We start from the raw sequence: 22,831 nt of genomic DNA on the forward strand, positions 1-22,831 counted from the left end.
TCAGGCCCCGCTTATCTGTTTTAAAACTGTTGTTTTTTCTTTTTCCTTTTTTCCTCTTGAAGTGCAGGGGATCATGCCCAGGTCCTTGCACAGGCTAGCAATCCCTCTACTGCTGAGCTACACCTCTGGCCCCTCCACTTGCCTGTTTCCAACTTCTTTGAAGGATGGAAACGGAATTCAGTTATTTTATGGTCTTTACACCTATCTTTGCTTAGTGGAATCCTCTAGTTCTCAAGGACTCACTCCATGTCACATCCCAATACTTCATCTGTCCCATCCCAAAATACTCCAAGTTGTGTTGTAACTCCACCAGACACCTTCTTCTTTCATCCATTCATTCATTCATTCATTCACCCATTCATTCATCCATTTAAATGGCAAAGCTTTAGTGAATGCTTTTCAAGTGCCTAGGCTGTGCTGAGGCTGTAACTGTGAGCAAAATAAATATTGACCCTGGTCTTGGGTACCTGACACCCACAGTAGAGACAGACAATACTCAAATGTGTGTGTGTGTGTGTGTGTGTGTGTGTGTGTGTGTTTGTGTGTGTGTGTGTGTGTGTGTGAGAGAGAGAGAGAGAGAGAGAGAGAGAGAGAGAGAGAGAGAGAGAGAGAGAGAGGCATTAGAGTGCATGGTGCTGCTGGAGTTCTTCACGTCAGCACATCGGAATTCCCTGAAGCTACTGTCCAGGCTTTGTTATTATTTCCCACCCACTCTTTCAGATCGGACTGACACCTGTTAATTATGTGTAGTGCAAACATGTGATATGTCTCCAAGGCTGGGGCCACTTCTGAAATGGGAAAAACACCTTCTGTGGGCTCATCATGTGGCTGGTTCTAGTAAACTTTGCTTGAATTATGTTGTATTTCTAAGAAGCCAATGTGCTTCTGTTCATAGTGACTGCTTGTGCTGCCTTTCCCCACATAAGTACCTTCAGCGAACCCTCTCATCGCCCTCCAGCAGGAAGTACTACGGCAGCCCCGGGGTCCTCTGAGTCTGATTCCCAGGCCCGCGTCCCCACTGGGAGCAGGTCAAACCACTGGAGCCTGGCATCATGCAAACTCTTCTCAGGGAAAGCGCCTGTGAGTCATCTCGAGAGGCAGCACCTCCTCTGAGCCCTTAATTAAACTCTCATAGACAGTTTCAATCGATTTTATTTCAAAACAAGTTTGCTTTGTAAAACAAAAGGATAAGGAGCGGAGAGGAGAGGGGGATGAAAGGATGTGAAAATTGTTTCCTGTAACAAGCATGAATGTAATGTTGTCAGGAAAAAGAGCCCAGTGGGCAGCCAAACAGAGCCAGATCCAGCACAAAATCGTAAACAAATTAGCCAGTTTTCTTCCCCAGATAGGGTTGTTTTTGACATTGAGTTAGTGCCAGATATGTTCACATTTATCTTAAAGGGGAAATCGGTAAGTTCAAGCCTTGTTTTGGTTTCCATGTGGTTTGTTTTGCTTTCACATTTGTGTGTGCGTAGCTAACATGGGAAGAAAGGGTGAGCGGGTGAAGGAGTGCTCCTGGGATTCTCAAGGCAACACCGGGCTTCCTGTGAAGAGAGGGACTGTACACCGGGCTTCCTGTGAAGAGAGGGACTGTTTGGGGTGGTTTGAACTTTAGCCTGTCAACTCTTTGGCCTTGAATTAGTGCACAGATGCAGACACTCCATTCTCTTCAGGCCCCAAGGCCCTATTTGACTTGATTGGACTTTCCAACTTGCACACTAACTTTGTGTGTGTGTGTGTGTGTGTGTGTGTGTGTGTGTGTGTGTGTGTATGGATCTGGGGATGGAACCTAGGGGTATTCGACCTCCGAGCTACACCCTCTGCCTTATTTTTTATTCTTTATTTTGAAACCGGGTCTCACTGAGTTGAAGAGGGCCTCACTAAGTAGCTGAGGCTGTCTGTGAACTGCCATCCTCCAGTCTCAGCCTCCCAAATGCTGGGATTACAAGCGTGTGCCACCATGCCCGGCTTACACAGTAACTTTTTAATGTCACCTCTTGAACTTGTTCTGGCCCAGGAGTTGAAGACACAGAAGGAAGAGCTTTCCAAAGTCCTGCTCCTCCCTCCCTGACATCTCCAGTACAGCATCAGGGAGAGAGCAGCCTGGGCTTTCTCATACTTGTCTGCTTTGAGAAGAGGGAACATGGCTGTTTGAAGATGATGTTATAAACAGTGGTTGATTTCTAGATATCCCTCACCCAAGCTACCTATTTAAAAAGTGATATAGACAAAACAGCACTAGGTGCTGATTTTAGAAGACTTTTGTGGGTGTCTTGAGAATTTACCTACCACTTATACATAGGGTTCTTATGGGGAAATTTGAAACATACTGAGTGCCTAAGACAGAAGGTCTCCTCCACCCATGAAGACATCTTTGAAGATGTCAGGTGAGCTGCTGTGCAGAGATCGCACATGGTCCCTCCCTTCCTCAGGAAGAGACCGAGGAGACCGGTCTCTGCCTACATGGCTTCTACTCTGCCTGTCCTGCCTCACTCAAACAGTACTGCTGCTTCAGCATCCCCTGAACCACCCACACACGCCCTTCTCTCTGCCCCCCCAAAACCTAGGTCAATTCCACCATTTTGCAAAAAAAAAGGAACCAGGGTCTTGCAGTAAATAATTAAAAATTTCAAATGTCATACATCTCCTTAGTAGCTGGGGACAGAGTTCTCAAAAGCCTAGTGGACCATGCAGCAGTTATACCTGTGAATCCTAGAGACAGACAGCTTGGCGCCACACAATCTTGCCAGGTTGTTCTAATCAATTTATCTAAACTCCTGTTATTTACTGTCTTCATCAACACAGTGGGAATAATACTATAAAGTTTGCTATACGGTAAGTGAGAGAACATATACAGCAATTAACATTAAAATGTGATCATACAAATCAACCAGGGTCATAATAAGAGCTTGATACATACTAATTGTTAGAATTTCTGCATTGGTATTCTTTCTGCAAAAAAGGAATGAAAAACTGAACTCAGAGGCAGAAAGAAATCTGTTGTTTAGACTCGTACACTCAGGTGACATTCTTGCTTCCCTGCATGTATTTCTTCTTTCAGGGCCAAGGAGATTAAGATCAAGTTGGGAATTCTCCTTCAGAAGCCAGACTCAGCTGGTGACCTTGTCATTCCATACAATGAGAAGCAGGAGAAGCCTGAGAAGCCAGCCAAGGTCCTGAAGTGAGTCGCGAGTATGGGTTCTACCCACTTCCCTCCAGACGAGGGCTTCTGCAAGTGTCTGGCACCATAGACCCTCAGCTGTAGACCTGCCCCTTTAATCATTCACTGGGGGTCCTAAGAGCCCTCAGAGAGTTGGTTTGTAAATAAGCCTTTCCCCCCACCATCACATTTCTGAAGCATGATATTGGCTACTGGCGGAACACACACACACACACACACACACACACACACACACACGTACAACCCTTGACTTTGAAATTTTTTTTTTTTGGTAGTACTGGGGGTGGAACCCAGAGGCTTTCTACCTCCGGGCTATACTCCCAGACCTATTTTATGTTTTATTTGGAAACAGGGTCTCACTAAGTTGCTGAGAGCCTCACTTAGTAGCTGAGGCTGGCTTTGAACCTGTGCGAACCTCCTGTCTCAGCCTCCCAAGTGCGAGGATTACAAGAGTGTGCCACCACGCCCGGCCTCAGCCCTTGTCTTTGGAAAGGAAACTGAACTTTATAAAGTGGCAGTGGCTACCTGCTCAGTCCCTTACCCCACACAAGTGCGGCAGAAACACCTGCTCATGGCTGCTTGGTGTGATCCATTCATTCACAAGCTCCCGCCCACCTCCTGAGGAGCTAGGCAGGGCCACTACAGCGGGGCAGATGCAAGCCAGAACACTTCCCCAAGAAGCTGCCCAGGAGGTTTCTCCTCCACCATCCCTGAGGCACAGAAGACTGTCCCTCATAGGATGAATACCTAGTGAGCTATTTCTGTTTGATGCACACCAAGTATTTGTCTAATCCATGAATTAATATTCCTGAGATTTTCTGTAGTCCTCTCTCTCATTGTTGCCCTGTACCCAGCTCTGCCAGTCCATCCTTCCTCATTTGAGTCGTACTAGGGAGCTATAGCTCTGAAGAGTCACGATCCAGGCAATGGCCCCAGCTTTCACAGGATGCAGACCAGCGTTCCCCTCTTCCTATAGCATCGTTGCCTAGACAGACACATGCCTCACCTCCCTGTAAGCCAGATACATCCGCGGGAGTAAAGAAAGTTAGAGGGAAGAGGAAAAGTCAAAGGCATTCAAACTTTTTCACTCTGAAGCTTACAGGCTTCCAGATCACAAAAGTATGGTAAAAATATAGGAATCCCTTTTAACCTTCATTTCTTTTTATTTCTTTTTATTATTTATTTATTTATTTATTTATTCATTCATTTATTTATTTATTTTGCGAGTCTGGGGATGAAACCCAGGGGCATTTGACCTCCGAGCTACACCCCTTACCCTGATTTTTATTCTTTATTTTGAAACAGGGTCTCACTAAGTTACGGAGAGCCCCACTAAGTTCCTGAGGCTGTCTGTGAACCGTGATCCTCCGGTCTCAGCCTCCCAAATGCTGGGATTACAAGCGTGTGCCACCAGGCCTGGCAACCTTCATTTCTTTTTAAAATTTAACATTTGTATCAATTGGGCAACCCATCTTTTGTCCAAATGACTTCCACCTTAATATAGCTGGATGGCTCGGAAACATAGACAGGGGTTGTTCTTTGTTCAGTCATTTCCCATCCGTCTAAGTAGATACTTCCCTTCTCCTTTATTACTTCAGAGTCATCTCAAACAGGAAGCGCAGCTGAGCTTTCTGCATTTACAGAAGGGAAGCTCATGCAGTATGGAGCAGCAGCTCCTAGCTCTAGTGGAGGACAAGAACCACATTCCACAGCAGGGACAGATCAAAAGGACTACTTTGAAGTAAACGATGTGGCAATTATTGATCTGCTGAAATTCATTTTTAAAGTTATAGCACTATGCTTCCCGATTTGATTCTCTAGTGCCCCACAGAGGCACTTCAACTATTTGGCCTGAGGAATTCAGAGAGACGCTGTTTGGGGAGAGGCTGATGCTCACTGGATATCAGTGAACTCGCTTCTCTTGTCTTCCACCCCTTTCTTCCAGGAGACTGAGTTGTTTTGGAAAATTTCTTCCCTCTCCCTAAAGATGTCTGCTACATCTCAGCAGTGGCACCAGAAGAGTCCCACTCTTCCAAATTCATGTGAATTTTCCTGACAAGGAAACACTGTTTTGCGTGAGCACCACTGAGCTCTCTTCTCTCCTCTTTAAGATTTATCTGTATTTTTTGGCCCATGTTCTCTTAGAGGAAATAAGAAACCACCTTTTGACTGATATTTTTAACCCCTCTACTCTTCTTTGAGCTACTGACATCAGTAGAATTCCTTTCTTAGGAAGCATATCTTCTATTTTTAAACATTTTTAAAATTCTCATTTGACTAACAAATTAGACCATGGAGGAAAATAGAAGCAAGCTGCCTATGTCCCTAACCCAGAGCCAGCTTCCGCTCCCACTTTAGTATTCTTAGCTGCTCCTTTTTCTTTTAGATGTTCTACTAGAAGCAAACAAGCACCCGTATTCCACCTGAAAAATATTCTGTAGCCCTTGTCCTTTCATCTCATATACCTTCCCACTGTCACTGGCTAATTCTAAGGGCATCCACACTCATTGCTCCTAGCATTTTCTCCCTCCCTCTGGTTGGGCCAAGGCCTCGCCTTCCCTGCAGAGCTGCCATCTCCAGGCCTGGTCCTGGGTTCACTGCCATGCAGCCTCCTGTCAAAGCTTCTCCGCTCTGTTGTTCTGCCTTTGTTCGGTGCACTCCCCCCTGCTCATCGTGTGCTCCCACTGCTGCCCACCTACAGGAGCCAGCTTCCTCCAGGCTCCGCTGCTGACAAGCCATAAACAAAATCAGTGCATCACATGTATTAGTTTGTAATGACTGACATCATGGCGATAATTGCAAAATATAAGGGCAGATATCCTTACAGTATTTCTTTACGTTATTCTAAATGCCCCCCTTTCCACCAGAGTCATCAATTTCCAGCAACATTTTGTTGCTGCTATTGTGTCTGCCACTCTAGAGCTCTACAACTCTACACACACACACACACACACACACACACACACAGTGCTCACCTGCTCACAAGGAGAAGTTACAGACTGTGGACTCACCCATCCTCTCACCTTGCCAATACAAAGTGGGTTTGTTGTGAGGACCAAGGATCCATGTGCAATTTTTGGTTCATATATGGCATTGGAAGTGGCATTTTTGCAAATCTATGGCACACTCAGGTGCCAAGGTTATTGTGCGTTGTAGACATGAGGCTGCCGAGAGCAGAATGTGCTTTAGGGTCTGGGACATTTGCCAAAGTCATTGTAGGACTGAAGGTTCAATTTCCTTGCCAAAAGCAAGGATGTGTTAGAACATGCCTACATATGTGCCCAGCACTACATCGACCACAAACAAGCCCAAACGGAACCATACCTACAACATCCAGCCACCAGGGCTCAGATGGGAGTACTCTTCCCCGAGGCTCCGTGAGTGCGAGTCCGTCAGAGCTGCCAGCAGGTGTAGTGATGGCTCACTAGCCTTTGAAATCGAAGCTTTGGGTGGCACATGTCTTTCACCAACAGGAAAGGGAAGTGAACTGCCACTCATTCACTTGAGAATCAGAAACACATCTGCTAAGGTGCCCCAGTGCTTCTGCTCATCACCAATCCCAAGTCCTTGGACATTTATGTGTCTCATATCCCATAGCTAACAGTGGTACATACACCATGGGCAGGATATGGATAGAAAACACCCACCATGAACTTCCGGGAAGATGGCGATAGAGAAAAGCAGGGTTTACAAGCCCCGCTAACAACCAATCTCTATTACCACAAAATCAGCGCCTTACATAGCCAGAAAACACCATCAGCAGAGAAACAAGAAATGTAATTACAAGGGACAGAGAAAAAGAGGGCTGGAAAACGAGACACCAGAAAGAAATCAGACCGCAGTGCTGCAGCCAGAGCCGTGGCGCAAAGTGGCAGGCGCCATCTTTCCTTGCAGCACCAGGCCCCAGAGAGGAGGGGGACTCAGAACGGAGCTCAGAGACACAGAGGAGATACGCCCGCCTCACGGCCGAGTACGTGGCAGCAGTGCCATACTGCTGGTGGCAGCGGCGAGTTCACCGGACGGCTCCAGACCAACGCACTCAACAGCCCACCAGGCTCCAGAGAGGAGCGGCGGACATCGAGCCAAGGTTAGCCACTGCAGATCAGCCGGAAGGAATTCGGCAGATTTCTCGGCGCAGGGAGCATCTAAAGCTCCCAGGGGCTGGGCTCAGCACACCCTGCAGGGATGTGTGCTGCAGGAGCTCAAAACCAGAGAAAAATACGCCAGCCTCATGGCCAAGGGTGTGGCAACGGCGCCATATTGCCACCGGCAGCAGCAGCAGCGAACCCAACGAGTCCACTACAGCTCCATCAGCGCACTCAACAACAGTGAGTCAAATTGCGGCCCCTAGAGGAGAAATCCCAGTACTGTACTCTCAGGCACTTGACCCAGTGGGGGAGTGGCGGTGGCAGAGATATCACACCATAGGAGAACGCCCAACCTGGCACCCTCCATGGTCTAAAGCAGCCTCAATTGACTCCAAGGGTCTGAGACTCTGCGATACAACCTAGTAAAGGAGTAGTGGGGACTGAGATACCACAGACTCGAGATCCAGAGCACCTTAAGTGAAGTCATAGTGACCCAAGGGAAGAACCCAGAGAAGGCACAAACTTCCGAAATCATAGGAAAGAGGAATAACAATGGAGCAAGGAATGCCCACAACCCCACAACATCAGAACCTGATAACACAGAAATTCAGAGATTTCTAGAAGATCAAATCAGGAAAATAACTTTAGAAATAATAGAGGTGTTTCGAAAAGAATTCAGAGAGAGCCAAAAAGAGATAAAGGATGCCATTAATGAAGTAAAGGTCTCAATTCAAAGTACAAACAACCAATTATACCACATGGAGAATAGAATCTCGCTCTTAGAAGATGAGCACTCCAAAAATGAACACATAGTTTCTAATTTAGAAAAAAATATCCAACAGCAGGAATCTGACATTGAAGAAATATGGGCCCAGTTTAAGAGAGCTAAGAATAATTGGAATAGAGGAGGGAAAAGAAGGTGAAACCAAAGGGATCACCAATCTCTTCAAGGAAGTAATAGCAGAAAAATTTCCAAACATAGAGCAAGAGGTCAGTACACAGATCCAAGAAACTTATAGAACTCCCTTTAGACAGGATCAGAGAAGAGGATCCCCACGCCACATAATTGTCAAAATGACCAATGTGGAAGCCAAACAGAGAATCTTAAAGGCAACAAAAACAAAGGGCCAAGTGGCATTCAGAGGCAAACCAATTAGACTCACTCCAGACTTCCCAAACCAAGTCAAGAGAGCCAGAAGGGCTTGGAGTAACATATTCCAAACTCTGAAAGAAAACAACTTCCAGCCAAAATTTTCCTACCCAGCAAAAATTTCTATCAAAATAGATGGGGAAATAAGAAGCTTCCATGACAAACAGAAACTGAAGGAATTTATGTCTTCAAAACCAGCGCTAGAGAAAATACTCAAAGAGATTAACTTCAAAGAAGAAATAGGTAACACACACCAGAACCAGAGAAACAAGATTTTCCATCCAACAGACAACTAAGATTGGTTATCTGTGGAGATTCATTATTAATGCTAGTCTTTTACCTATCTCTAAATTGTATTGTTTGCTTTTATTGTTGCTAATTTTTAGGATTTCTAGTTGGAATATTAATATACCTTCAGATATAGCATTTGGAAATATTTTATCCCATTCTATCAGTGACTTTTAACTGTTTACATTGTCTTTGGATATACAATATTTTTTTTTAATTTTTAGGGAGTTTGTTTACCCTTTTGTTGCCTGTGCCATTGAAATCATATCCAAGAAATCACTGCCAATTTCAATGTTGTGAGGTTTTATGACCCAGATTTTCTTCTAAAAGTTTATAGTCTTAAGATTTATATTTAGGTCTTTTATCTATTTTGAGTTAATATTTGTATATGGTCTTAGGTAAGGGTCCAATTTTATTCTTTTTCATGTAAGTATTATTTTTCAACAATATTTAGTTAAAAGATTATTATTTCCACCACCAAATGTTCATGGAAACCTTGTCAAAAATAACTTGACAATATATGAAAAAATTTATCTCTAGGCTTTTATTTAACTCCAATGGTTTATACATCTGCCTTTATAACAGTACTACACTGTTTCAATTATTGTAGCTTTATATGGTTTGAAATCAGAAAAAATACATCTTCTAACTTTTTTCTTTTTTGAGATTGTTTTGGGTATCTAGAGTCCATATTCCATATTAGGATAGATTTTTTTTCTGAAAAATAAATAAATAAATGTATGATAGTTTCACCTAAAAAAAAAAAAGAAAAAATATTCTCTGATAAGAAAGAAAGCAAAAAGAAATATTGAAATGTTATCTTTAAGTCATCAAAAGCTTGGTATCAGACAAATGAAACTGTTATGTGAGATTATCATTGTTAATTTTGGATAAAGTGCTATAATACTAGATGTCAACCACTAAGCCAAGCATGGGAAGGAGGGATGGAGAGGGAACAGGGTGGGGATTGGGTGGGGCTAACTGGGCGATGTGTGCATGTATGTCTACAAAATTATTATTTTTATCCCATTATGATGTATGAATACAGTGCACCAATAAAAAATAAAAAAGAAGAAATAATAAAAAGAAAAAAGGAAAAAGAAAAAAAAAAGAAAACACCCGCCATGACTTGGTGCCCATCTGTGGGCCAGACATGGCACAATCCTTTTGTATTCCCACAATAAGGCTCATTTATTACAGGCTGGTTCTGAGGGAACATACCATCAGACAGGGGGAAGGAGGTGCCCCAGAACAGCACCAAGCTGCCCCTTCAGGCAGTGAGCCCAAGGAGGTCATGCCAACCAGGGAGACGAGGTGAACATGGGAGAAAGGGAGTGTGGCCAGAGAGGGGCTAGCTCCCGCGTCAACTCTGATTCAGGTGACACTTGCTTTGGAAGCAGGCAGTCTCGTCTCAGAAAAGCGTATTCTGCTTTCTCTTTGAACCCGCTTCCTCTTGGCTCCTCACACCCACACAGAGGGACCCTGAGCCCTCCCCCGGTCAGCTCTGACCATGCAAACCAGGATGCATGTCGGTCATCTAGATCCAAATCTAGCTTGTTTCCAAAGAAGCCAGACTTGAATTCTGAGAATCAGGACAGGATGAACCTTCGTTACCTCCGCGGCTGTAATCAGAACATGGGGCTGCGTGCTGTGGGGATGTGTCCTGCTTGACTGTGTCCTCAAGTCAATTTGGGTTAATTTCACCCCCAAGCAGGATCTGCACATGTCCTTTTCAGGAATTTAATCTCAACTGTGATGTGCTGCTACTGACCATGAATCTGGTTCTAACAGGACCATTAGGGACAAATTGGGCTTGGTAACATGCTTAAGCTCTGTGCACCTGCTCACATCCTCTTTCTTCCTGCCCTCCTCCACGCTGACCGGAGGAAAGGGGGAAGGAAAGCAATTTTGTTTTATGAGAGTGTTTATAAAATCAAGAGATTCAGTGAATGAACACAGGCCTTCCCCTTGCTCTGAGCCAGTTTCTTTTGCTCACTAATTTAATGTCCTGCTGCTTCTGCGAACAATTTGACTTGCTGGGTGTCTATTATGTGTAAAATATTGAACCACTCTGGATACATAAGGCTTTGTGCTAACCATGCAGGTATGAAATAATATATCTACAGGAAAAGTTAGCAGTATGGCAATGCAGAAGAGCCAAAAGGAGTTGCTATCCTATAGAAAAGGTGTCTCTTCTCCTTCTTCTTCTTTTTCTTCTTCTTCTTCTTCTTCTTCTTCTTCTTCTTCTTCTTCTTCTTCTTCTTCTTCTTCTTCTTCTTCTTCTTCTCCTCCTCCTCCTCCTCCTCCTCCTCCTCCTCCTCCTCTTCTTCTTCTTTTTCTTCTTCTTCTTCTTCTTCTTCTTCTTCTTCTTCTTCTTCTTCTTCTTCTTCTTCTTCTTCTCCTCCTCCTCCTCCTCCTCCTCCTCCTCCTCCTCCTCCATCCTCCTCCTCCTCCTCCTCCTCCTCCTCTTCTTCTTCTTCTTCTTCTTCTTCTTCTTCTTCTTCTTCTTCTTCTTCTCCTCCTCCTCCTCCTCCTCCTCCTCCTCCTCCTCCTTCCTCCTCCTCCTCCTTCCTCCTCCTCCTCCTTCCTCCTCCTCCTCCTCCTCCTCCTCCTCCTCCTCTTCTTCTTCTTCTTCTTCTTCTTCTTCTTCTTCTTCTTCTTCTTCTTCTTCTTCTTCTTCTTCTTCTTTTTCTTTCTCATTAGCAAAAAATGGACCATAAAAGTGAGGGGCTGCTTGTAACCCCATGTTAATGCCCCTTCTCCTTGTGTTCCTTTACATCAGAGGGAAAGGAGGGGGAGGCAGTGTGGCCACGTACTCATTAGAAATAAATTTGTACTTATGTTTCTACAAGGAATACAGAAACCACCTAGGATTATTTTATAAGATTTGTAATACTCACTTTTGTCTAGTTTAACTTGCAAAGAGTAGGCACACAAAACTTTATGAAAAATCATGGGACTAAAACTTTATTAAAAATCATGTGATTCACACTCTCTACATGCTCTGCAGCAAGGAGCAGAGAAGTTAGGGCATCATCACAGTACTTTAGCCAAAACAAAAAGAAAAGAAAAAAATCCCACTGTGGATTTAGACTCCTTACATAAGTAAAGTGAGGCTGCATCTGAGTCAGAAAATACAAAGTAGAGTGAACAATCATCTTGCCAACCTCAGCCGCTACCCTGAATAGCTAAGAACCCCACATTTCATTTTGTAAAGACTTTAAGCAAGTATTTTTTGTTTGTTTGTTTGTCTGCATGGGTGATAAGTAATTTGAAAGCTAAGGGAAGTCCAGCCTGGGGAGAATCCATGGGCCTTCATCTGCTCACAGAGGCTGGTCAGCCTGCTTGGCTTTGACAGTTAGAACATCCCATGGGAAAGCAGCCAGAGAACTCTGGCTAGGTTGGATGCATCCTGCTGTGAGACAAGAGGTGGATAAAAGGAACATTTTCAGGGCTTCCCCCAAACAAGTGTTAAAATAAAAACTCCGGGGAAAATGTGTTACCTTCTCTCTTTGGTGAGCATCTTTATTGTTTGTCTATAGCATTTCAATTCAGGTTATATTGGCTACTTTTCTTCTTGGAAAGAGTAAACATGTTAAAACATTTATTCTCCTGCCTGATAATATCCTGCCTGATTGGGCAGGAATAAAAGGTGAAGGTTTTTAATATAGGCTTGCTATGACCACACTTCCAATAAGAGGTGAACTTGCACACAGTGTCCCTCCACTCCCGGATTCAGCGGGTCAAGATCCTGCTGCTGACTAAATCCAGGCTACTGTGCTAGGTGGAGACTTCCAGTCCAGTCTTAGTAAAAACCACACTGGGAGTCTCTCTGGGGACACCCAAGTATATTGAGATGCTACTTTATAGCAGACAGACTAACTTCTGAAAAGGGACAGGCCTTACCAAGTCATTCAGAAGAAATGAAAATATATGATGTCGATACATGAAACCAAAACAACTAATGAAGCCCATTTGTTAGGAACAGTCCACATGTCCTTGTCCCAGGGATGAGTCATCATCTGCTCCATTTCTACTGAGAGAGAAGGCCTGGTTCTTGTTGTCACCTGCTGTCAGCCTGATTTATGCCGTCTTTCTCCCCTTGTTCTCACTCAGACCCCCGCTGGATGAGGCCCTTCAGTGGCGTGACTCCCTGGACAGGCTCCTGCAAAACAATTGTAAGTTCTGTGGCTCTTGTGAGGGTCGGAGGCATGATGCGCTCCCTGTCACACCTTTCTGTCTGTGCCCACTACCCCAACGTGGGCATTTTCTTAGTTTTTTTAAGTAGTCTCAATGCAGAGGAGCACTAGAGGAGTGTAGTATGCAGCTTGCAAGGAGAGTGGGTGAGGGAGAGTAAAACCCGGGCTTGGTAGATCCATGGTGCACATAACCTTTGCTGCTCCTGAAACACAGAAATGACTGCCTGTGGGAGTGTATGCAAGATTGCAGCAATGAGCGATTCCTGAGAGCAGCAGCAGATATTTCTATGGGAACTCTCTCCCTAGGTGTGCCAAGAGTCAGAGCATCACCAGAATGGCCTGAGATCCCGACTCTGGGGAGTGAAGCAGCCTGGACCAGGCTCATCTCTTGCTTCAACCTTTCAATTCTCTTTCTGGCTAATATTTTTCTCCTTCTATTTCTGGTTCATCTTTACAATTCATTTACTCATTGGAAATCACGATTTTTATTTAAGACAATGACAATGATAATAAAATAGCTAACTTATTAATCAAGCATGTTGCATATATTAGTTTAGCTGATGAGTGCGATGATTTTAGAACTTAGAGATAATAGTAATCCTTATTTTTTAGAAAATGAAACTAAAATACAAAGAGGTTAGGTAGCTTGCCCATGGAATAAAATACGATAGTGTTCCTTGAGAAACAGAGACATTTGACCTGTAGTCTTTTCAGCTCTGATCCAAAAGGGCCTCCTTGGGGGTGATGAGCATTCACCAGAGACTGTCTCAGAGGAGTGCGTCAGTAGGAACCCAGAGGCTAAGGAGAAAGTGCCCTGGGTGTGGTGTAGAGGTTCCAGTAAGAGAATCTCTCAAAAGCCAGATGACAGATGGCTTTAAGCCTCCCCCAGAGCAAGAGGGTGCAAAGCCACTTTGTGAGTATGCATTGACAAAAACCCTTGAAATAATATTGCTGAGCTAAAACAGAACCCAGGAAATGCACTTGCTGCACTGGGCATTTGTTTTCCGACCTCATTACAGGACTATGCAGTAAATGTTGATGTTGTTTAGGAATCCTGACACATGCCCTCAACTTTAAATAACATGTTCAAGAGGATTGAGAGTTTTTGCATTTAACTAAGACCTAGGATGGATGACTCAGAGTGGCTGACAGATTGTGGAGCTAAGGAGCTAATTGGCCACAGGCTTATTTTCTGGAATTATTTTTTCTCTGAAGTCTTAGATCTGGTTGTTTGGAAGCGCCTAAGACTTCATTTCCTGGAAGCTAGAAAATGCCTGAAAATTTTTCCATTTCAACCTAGACTATCTAATACCTTTTGTTTAACAAACAATGAGAACTTTAACCATGAGAAAGAGAGGATTAAGCCTCATTCTTCTAGCATATATGTTGTCTGCTCTATCATCTATCTATCTATCTATCTATCTATCTATCATCTATATATCTATCTATTATCTATTTCCTCTATTTATCTATCTAATCTATCCTCTATCTAATATACACATATATATGTATGTGTATATATATATATGTATATATTAAATAATGTGCATTGAAGAGAAAACTGCTGTAGACTTAGGTGTTCTCCTTTGTTCATTTCTAATACCTTCTTGAATCCTCCCCATGCACACTGTGAATTGACCACTTCAGAGGTTAATAGTAGATGGGCAGGAAATAAATGGAAAACAAAGAGATCCAGTCCAAGAGTTTCTGGATATCTCTATGTGACATGCTATTATATCTGTATCTGTATGGAGATGCACATATAGACCTATTTCTTAAATTATAAACTGGACAGCACCTAGCTGGGCTTGCGTCTTCCTCTCACTTACCAGCTGGCTCTGTGGGCAGTCACCTGCCCTCTCTGATCTCACTTATGTACCTACTTCTTAGGTTTTCAATGAGGAGTAGAAGAGTTAACTTGTGTAAGGTTCTTACATCAAAGACAGACATATACAGGAAGCAAGCCCAGGCTACACAGTGAAGTGCAATGCTCATTAAAGAAACTGACAAATTTCCCCAACTGACTCTTCTTGCTAGATGGACTTGCCAGCTTCAAAAGTTTCCTGAAGTCTGAGTTCAGTGAGGAAAACCTAGAGTTCTGGATTGCCTGTGAGGATTACAAGAAGATCCAGTCCCCTGCCAAGATGGCAGAGAAGGCAAAACAAATTTATGAAGAATTCATCCAAACGGAGGCTCCTAAAGAGGTTGGTCCTGCTGGCAGGTGGTGAGTGTAGTCTCCCAAGAGTGGGACACACACCTTCCCAGGGAGGGTTAGCACAGAGGCAGGCCCAACCCTGGAGCTGCAGCTCCTTCTCCAGGGAGCAGGAGCCTGGCTGAGCACATACTGAGGCCGAAGGCAGGGCTGCTTGCTAGGCAGAAAGACTCTGGTCCTTTGCAGGCCACTCTCCAGCCCCTGGGCCCCACCTGCAGCATGTAACATCAGGTGTGATCTCCAATGAACCATTGAGTTTCTGAGTCTGGTTTCTTTCTTGGTGAAAATAAGAATAATGGAACCCATTTGTAGTTTTAGTGAGGACTGGGTAAAACAAAGAACAGATGGAAAGGCATGCGTCTCAGGGTCAGAACCCATTCAGGCCTGGTGAAGTTTCCACCAACACTCTGCTTTATTCTTCATTCCCTTCCCTCCCCTTCCCTTCCCTCCCTTGGCTCCAACCCCTCTCTTTCCTCCCATGTTTTCCTTTGTCCTTGATCTCCCCTGCTCCTGGCCCTTGACATTTACACTCTCATTAGGACAACAGGTCTTCTACTCATGAAAACCAGAACAGTATACGATAATGGTACTGGAGATGTTTGAGGCCAATGTGCCATCAATCCACAACTAAAGACCAGGTGCTATTGACTTCAGAGCAGTTCTGGGAAAGTTCACCTACTCTTTTCTTTCCTCTTGATGAAATCAGATTGAGTGGCTGTAGAGTTCAGGAGCCACAGCACCATGTTTTTACCTGAGTGTTGTGTTTTGGTCAGGTCACTGTGATTCCACACAGCTCCCCTTAGTCCAGTCTGGACAGTGAAAGTTTCCATGGAGGTTTAAGTCAAGCACAGAGACTGAGAAAGCCCTTGTGGAGGTGAAAATCCACTTAAAATGCTTTGACAGGTGTCAGCCCTTATCAATCCTTTCCTCTGGCTTATGCACCAGCTTGTCATCATTCCAACATTAGATATTTATTCCCTTACTTGTGCATTATCCCTCACTGGCTCTTTTAAAGGGGAAAATTTGTATGACTGGATGAACAAACTATATACCTTAATGCCAACAGATAAGCCCTCCTCCAGGATGCAGAGGGTGGAGGCTAAGAGTGAGAGTGTAGAATTCTGTGGGTCAAACTAAAGAAAATGCAAAGCTCCTGAAAGGGAATTCGGTTCTGGTGTTGTGGGCATTAGCTTCGGAGTTCTCTCCTGCTCTCCAGTTCCTCCTTGGCCCCACTCCAGGGACATGTGCAGATCTTCCACTTTCGATGCCCTTTGTGGTAGACATCTTTCTCAGTCTCTGTAAATGCACGGGATCACTCCATATACGAAGGGATTCATTCAGTGTGAGCCTGGACACACATTTCCCCATTTCAAGTGGATCCCTCACTTGCAGCCAAATTCCTACAAACCTCATTCCTCTTCACAGAATTTTAGGATTTGTTGAGATGCCTTGAAATGATGGAGACCATCCCAACAATTGTTAGTTGCTCTGAGCTCTAGAAACATTGTTCTCCTTGTTAAAAAAAAATTAATTTATTGTTTATGAAAACAGGATGCATTAAAAAGTTTCAAAATAAATAAAATCCTGGCTGATTGACCTACTAGAACAAATTAAAATGGCCTCGACCTCTGTTCTGAAAGAATTCTCTCAATTAGGGGTACAACAGTGTGCATAGATCCCCAAGTGCAGACAGCCCCAAGCAATAGCTCAATTGACATCAGAGAGAAGAGCAGCAGCATTTGCAGAGTAATGTGAGGTGCGTGGGAGCCATGCCCACTTCAGTCTTGCTAGGCTCCTGACACCTGGCATCCAACAAGCCAGCCTTTGGTGTTCACTAATCCTTGGTTCTTTTAATTGTGAACATCTCTTGTGTATATGTGTGTACCTGGGGTATGTTTAATAAATTGTAGTTATTAGGACTTAAACATTCTCCAAATCTTGTATTTGACCTAAGTATTTGCTATTTCGTCTTGATAGGAGCGACCTATATAACAAATATACCCAGGTAAATAATAATTGAAAATTTTTCTCTGAATATTTACCTGAGAGTAAAATATTAGCCTGCTCATTGATACCAGGAACTAACTAAGAAATACAGTGGCAAGAACTGGAACTAAGATTTAAAACAAGGAGAAATGGTCAGTGCAGCTCAATGAGTAGATAATCTGTATATTGCAAATTATTATTTGACTATATTTAAATTATGAAGTAATGTTTTCCTGGTTCAGTAAATAGATGAACAGTTTCAGAGTGACTTGTTAGAGGAGGCCTATGCACATAAAAATACCTAGAGAATTAGGTCTATTGGCCGGTGAGCCCTATGAGCTTTAAGTGACTTTAAGTGCACCACTTCTTTTTAAAATTAGGAGATACTTTTATAATTCTTAAGATCATATTTTTTCAGCCATTTGGAGCAAGGCAAGCTGTATAGCTCAAGGAATATTTAGTGTAAGAGAAGAGAGAAGCATTAGCTTTGGTGTGGAGGGAAGAATCATAAACTGAGAATGGAGGAAACAACCTTATAGCCTCACCTCCGGCCACACAAACTGCACTCTACCTCCTTGGCCCCAGACTCCACCATCAGGCAGGGGCTGGACTCCATGGTCTCTGAGGCCACTCATGAGTCATACCACAACCTGGTCTTTTGCCTGCCTCCCAGGGCAGCTCTGTCCTGCCCCTGCCCAGGCTGGTCCTCCTTAGCGGCACCTTGTGTCTGACTAATCTGTGTCCACTCCAGTTGTCTGAGTCCCTGCGAATAACTCTCTTCAGTAGCAGGGACCTCACTGCCCAGGAGAGACTGTGGGAGTTCTCCAAGCTTCCACCTCATGACCATGGCTGCTTGGGGTTCTATTTGCTTCTCTTTCATACTCAGAATATGAGTCATCAAAGCAAACTGTGTAGAGGGCAACTTTCAGATCATGCTCAGAAAACTCATGCAGGTGGCACCCTACACAGTCCTCTGCAGATGAGCCCAGAAGCGGCAAGCCACATGCCCTTCAGGGCTGTGTCCACTAGAGCCACATTGCTGGCTTCTTGGTCTTCTTCCTACCACTACGGGTCTGGGCAAACACATAACATTTCTGTGCCTCTATTTCTTCAACTGTAAAATGTAGACAACAGCATCCACCTTGTATAGTTTTAGGGTTGAGTGAGTTCATCTACTTGAAGTTCTTGGCACACCACCTGGGACAGGCCACCCACTCAATAAACACTAGCATTATTAGTTCCTGTATTTATTATTCTGTCAGAACTGTGTTTTCAGATTTCTTTTGGGAAAGAGCAAGTTTCCTTGCTCTTCCACAGCTATGTCAAAGGTCCTTGGTCCCTGGTCAGAATTTCCTTTACCCTCTCTGATCTCTCTGCAAGGCATGAAACTAAATATTGTGGTAGAAAGTTTGTGAAATTGTGTGCAAGAAGCCCAGGATTCAGATTCACTTGTCAATGCTCTGATCTTGAAGCCCATAGATACATAGATAAGTATCTCCTATAAAAGTCGTGACTCATTCTCAGGACTTGTTGTCAAGACCAAATGAGATGTGCATGTGTGACCACAGTGGAGGGTCCAGCCTCCGTGGGTGTCTGGCACAGAGTCCTGTGTTTGGTACAGCATGACTACTCTGCCCTGCTACCTTCGAAACAGAGTGGTGACTCTCACCTTTAGCACTTTCTTCCCTGCTTGTGTCTTGTCAGTGATGCCTGCATCCCCACCCCTGGTCCTGTGATGGGCTGACCAAGACCTTGTTTTTGTGCACAGGTGAATATTGACCACTTCACCAAGGCCCTCACAGTGAAGAACCTAGTGGAGCCCTCCCGGAGCAGCTTTGATGTGGCGCAGAAGAGAATCCACGCCCTGATGGAGAAGGATTCACTGCCTCGCTTTGTGCGCTCCGAATTTTATCAGGAGTTGGTCAAGTAGTCCCCTCATTGGGCTGCCGAGCCTCCTGTGAGCTGTGTCCCACTGATCACACCACATCCTCCAGTTGCTACATACCTTCACAGCTTCACTTACAGATCCCAGAGTGCTTGCCCCTTGCCCACATCTGGCTGGTGCCTTCTTTTCCATTTCTCCTGCCTCCTGTATTCTTAGTTACACTCTACCTATTCACAATCACAGAAAAGTCCTGCCTAGACCAAGCTATAAGACAAGAATATGATTTTATCCAACTTGGGTTTAGATAATAGTTACCTAAATTGGTCTAAAAATATACATGTAAAAGGCCAGTATCAAGAAAGCATTGATTTATTTATTCTTTTAATTCAGATTCAGGGAGACCATTCCCTCTATTTCTGAATTTGGTTAGTGAAAGGTAGTAAGATTTTAATGAGGCAGCCACTACTTGATTTTTAAGACAAATACATTATTTAAAATACTGGTCTTTCCCTTAGAGCATCTTCATGTTCATTGGATATAAGGAAAGCATGTAGCCATGAATATATTGTACTTATACAAAACCAATCTGAGTACAACTCATATTGATTCTGTCTTTATACCTCTCTCAATGTCCTCCCCATACATTTACCAAATCATATTTTAAATCAGTGACTTGAGACAATGATACGTTTTATAAATATGTGCTCTTGAGCTGTCGACCAAAAGTTTTAATTATCAAATTATTTAAAATCCTTATATGTACAATAATTCCAAAATTTATGACTCCAATCATTTAAACTGTTGGCATCCATGGGAGCCAATCCTGCCTCAACATCTGGAGGGCAATGTGCTAAGAAGGGGAAATGCTTTCAACGCTTCAATGGGTAATTACCCCATGATGCCATCTACTTGATTGGTAAATGACAGATGTCTTTAAAACACCATGTTATCTCTGGAAAACTTAAGGTAACTGTGTATGGAGGCTTTCACAGTGTGCGTTTTAAAGCATCCGCATTTTGCAAGGTAGCATCATCCCTTAGCAACCATGTTTTCCTGCACTCACCTGATCCCTGAAGTAGTTGGAGTGATAATGGCTAGAAGTTCATATTTATTCTCCTAACATGCCTTAAATGCAGCTGACTGATAGGCTACAATATTTTTAGTAGGTTTAAACTTTTAATTCTGTGTTGCATCAATATAAGTCTTGCTAGGATCTTTCTTATCTTTAAGTAAAGATACACATAATTTAGTAAGAAGTAGAATCACACTAGCTACGTATGGGGTGGTCAAGGTGGGGACATTAATTCATAAGAAAGAAGGTGATGCAGAGCATTAGTAAAATCCCACAGTCTGAGCAGAGACAGCAGCGTTCAGACTTGCATTTCTCCCAGCTTCCCTTTTCCACAGGCTCACGCCTCATGTCCCATGTGCTTTGTTCATTCATTCAGTTGTTTTGTAGAGATATTGAAGGGAGGCAAATGCTGTGTGCTCAGGTGAGCCCTGACTGAGCGCTGGCTTCTCTGTATTTTGTAATTTCAAAGGTCGTGTGTCTGAATATTACCATTTTACCTTCTGGACATGGGCTGTAGCACTGAGTCGAGGCCAGTGTTTACAGATGGTGTGCAGGCGAGCAAACACTTCTGTCAATATGGCCCACCTCAGAGAACCCCTCCGTTGGCCGTCGGCATTGAGGCAGGACCTCATGTGAGTGAGGGTGGGGTCTGCAGGAAGGCATGAGGAATCCCAGGGTTTGCAGGGGTGGGGGGGAATCTGGCCTCTTCTTAGCACCTGTCTACTCTGCTGGAATCAGTGGAAAAGGGCCAGCCCATACCTTTCCCATTCAGTGGGAAGTGTTAGGATCCAAAGCACCTAGCTGAGCTGTTTCTCTCTTGAATAACAAACATTTTTAAGAAAAAATCATTTTAATTAAAAATGCAAATATCATATCCACATTATCTGAAGCACCAAATGTTTGAAAGTGTTCTAAAGCTTAAGGGGACACTATAGATGCCACCCAGGTTCTTGCTGTTATGATGCTTGCCACCAATATACCAATAAGCTAAGTGACCGTGAGCAGGGCTGGAGTGGGAGGTGGAGGGAAGGGAGGGACCCAGGAGGCAGGCAGGGGCGCCTGCAGGCAGGGCTCTGCAGAAGCACAGAGATGCCTCCAGTCGGGCTGTGACATCTTACCCATACTTCCGTGTGTAAGGCAAAATCCAAAGCAGTAGGCACACGTGTGTATCAGCAACTCTCTTACCATATAAAAAGCAAGAAGAATTTGAATATTCCAGCCTCAAAAGAGAAACCAAATGTAGTAAATTGCCCTAGAACAATTTTCTAATGCTTTTGAAAGTTTTTTTTTAACTTTGAAGACAGAGAGAAGAAAACAAAACAATCCCCTATATTAGCAATTATTTCCATGGTAACACAAAGAAAAAAAAATTAACTCTGGGAAATTAGAAAAGTGAGATGATCCCTCTCAGAGAAAACAAATGTAATGTCTGTTTACCATCTTCTCCTCTTCTCACCCTCCTCTCACTTTCCCTTGAGTAAATCACCTGGGAAAGTTCAAAGCACATACAGGAGCTCCTGGGGCCTGGTTTTCCTCCCCTGTGAAAACGCAGCTAATTGTAAGTGGATCTGGGATGCAGGGTAATGTTGAAACCAAATTGTGGTCAGTGGAAAATGTTTCTTGAAAGAAACTTATAATTAGTCCAGGCAATGGTGTGTAGACTAAATTCTTCTGCCTGGGTTTGCTTTAGTTTGGATTCAGGGTTAGATTAAGTTCTAAATCAAAACAGGACAAGGAGACAGCCTATCAGTTCCAGAGTAAATCAAGCTGAGTGCCATCTATGTTTGTCTGTTAAAGCAGTGCTTGCCCATATGGATGGCCCTCCAGTCCTCCCTCTCCTTTTTTGAAATATAGAAAATAGAATGGACAGGTTTTTCAGGGACCTTTTTTTTTTAAATCAATGGAGTAAAATGTTGGGACAAACTTGCTCCTATTCCCTCTGTACCACACGTTTTACTTTATAAATTATCCTTTATGTAGATTTCAGTTTTCAGTGCACAGGGTGAAGAACTTGAAAAACTTTTGATTTCATCCTCTTCAAAGCCATGGATTTCACCTGGTTGATGTGTTCTCTGTAAACATCCATTTCAATAGAATAAGCTTAATTATTTCCCAAAGAATGGTAGGTGTCTATGGACAGTATGTTGGCATATGAATGAGCTTCCCCTCCTTGTCTGCACTCAGCCATCTCCCTCTCAGGCACAGAGACTGGAGGCTGATGTGGCAGTCCCCCCTGAGCAGGCCATGCTCCCATTTCCTGGGAATCTAGCAGCTTGGGAGAGAAAGGGTCACGAGGAGGGGAGAGAACAGAGAGGGGAAGTGGTTCAGAGGTGCCCAGATGTGATTGGCTCAGGAAGTTAGGAGCAGCTCAGCCTGGCAGAAATCAAACTGCGTGTTGCTGTCACCTGCAGATTTGTCTTCATGACTCCTAGGGCAGTCAGATGAGAAACTTCATCTTAACACCCTGGGGAAGCTCGCTAGAGAAAGGAGCAAACACAGCATGTGTTCTGTCTGCACTTAGCATGCAGGTGACAGAACAGAGCGGAGAGCCTAGTTTCCAACACTGAAGCATCCCAGCTGGGGTCGGCAACAAGACATGGGCTTTGGATGTAAAGTCTTGGTGTGTCTCAGTACATCCTCCTGAACTGTTATTACATCTCTCCAGTTTTCCAGTCTCTTCTGCTAGACAAACATATATTTAACATTCACTTGGTGAAATATTCTCTAGCTAACAACTTAGCAGCTGCTGCTTGTGTTAACACAGTTTTAT

General features: G+C 43.8%; 1 protein-coding gene across 1 annotated transcript in view; it reads left to right on the forward strand.

Moving 5' to 3' along the window:
• Positions 1 to 19,034, forward strand: part of RGS5 (regulator of G protein signaling 5) — a gene marked incomplete at both ends in the record, with an annotated part of 35,675 nt that extends 16,641 nt beyond the window's left edge. The window contains 4 exons of the mRNA XM_080698467.1: positions 3,062 to 3,181; positions 12,824 to 12,885; positions 14,944 to 15,110; positions 18,873 to 19,034. Coding sequence (XP_080554593.1) covers positions 3,062 to 3,181; positions 12,824 to 12,885; positions 14,944 to 15,110; positions 18,873 to 19,034 — 511 coding nt within the window. The remainder of the gene's footprint in view (positions 1 to 3,061; positions 3,182 to 12,823; positions 12,886 to 14,943; positions 15,111 to 18,872) is intronic.
• Positions 19,035 to 22,831: the final 3,797 nt, after the last annotated feature.

This window comes from Muscardinus avellanarius, assembly GCF_963383645.1.
Source record: "Muscardinus avellanarius genome assembly, chromosome: 7".
NCBI lineage: Eukaryota > Metazoa > Chordata > Mammalia > Rodentia > Gliridae > Muscardinus > Muscardinus avellanarius.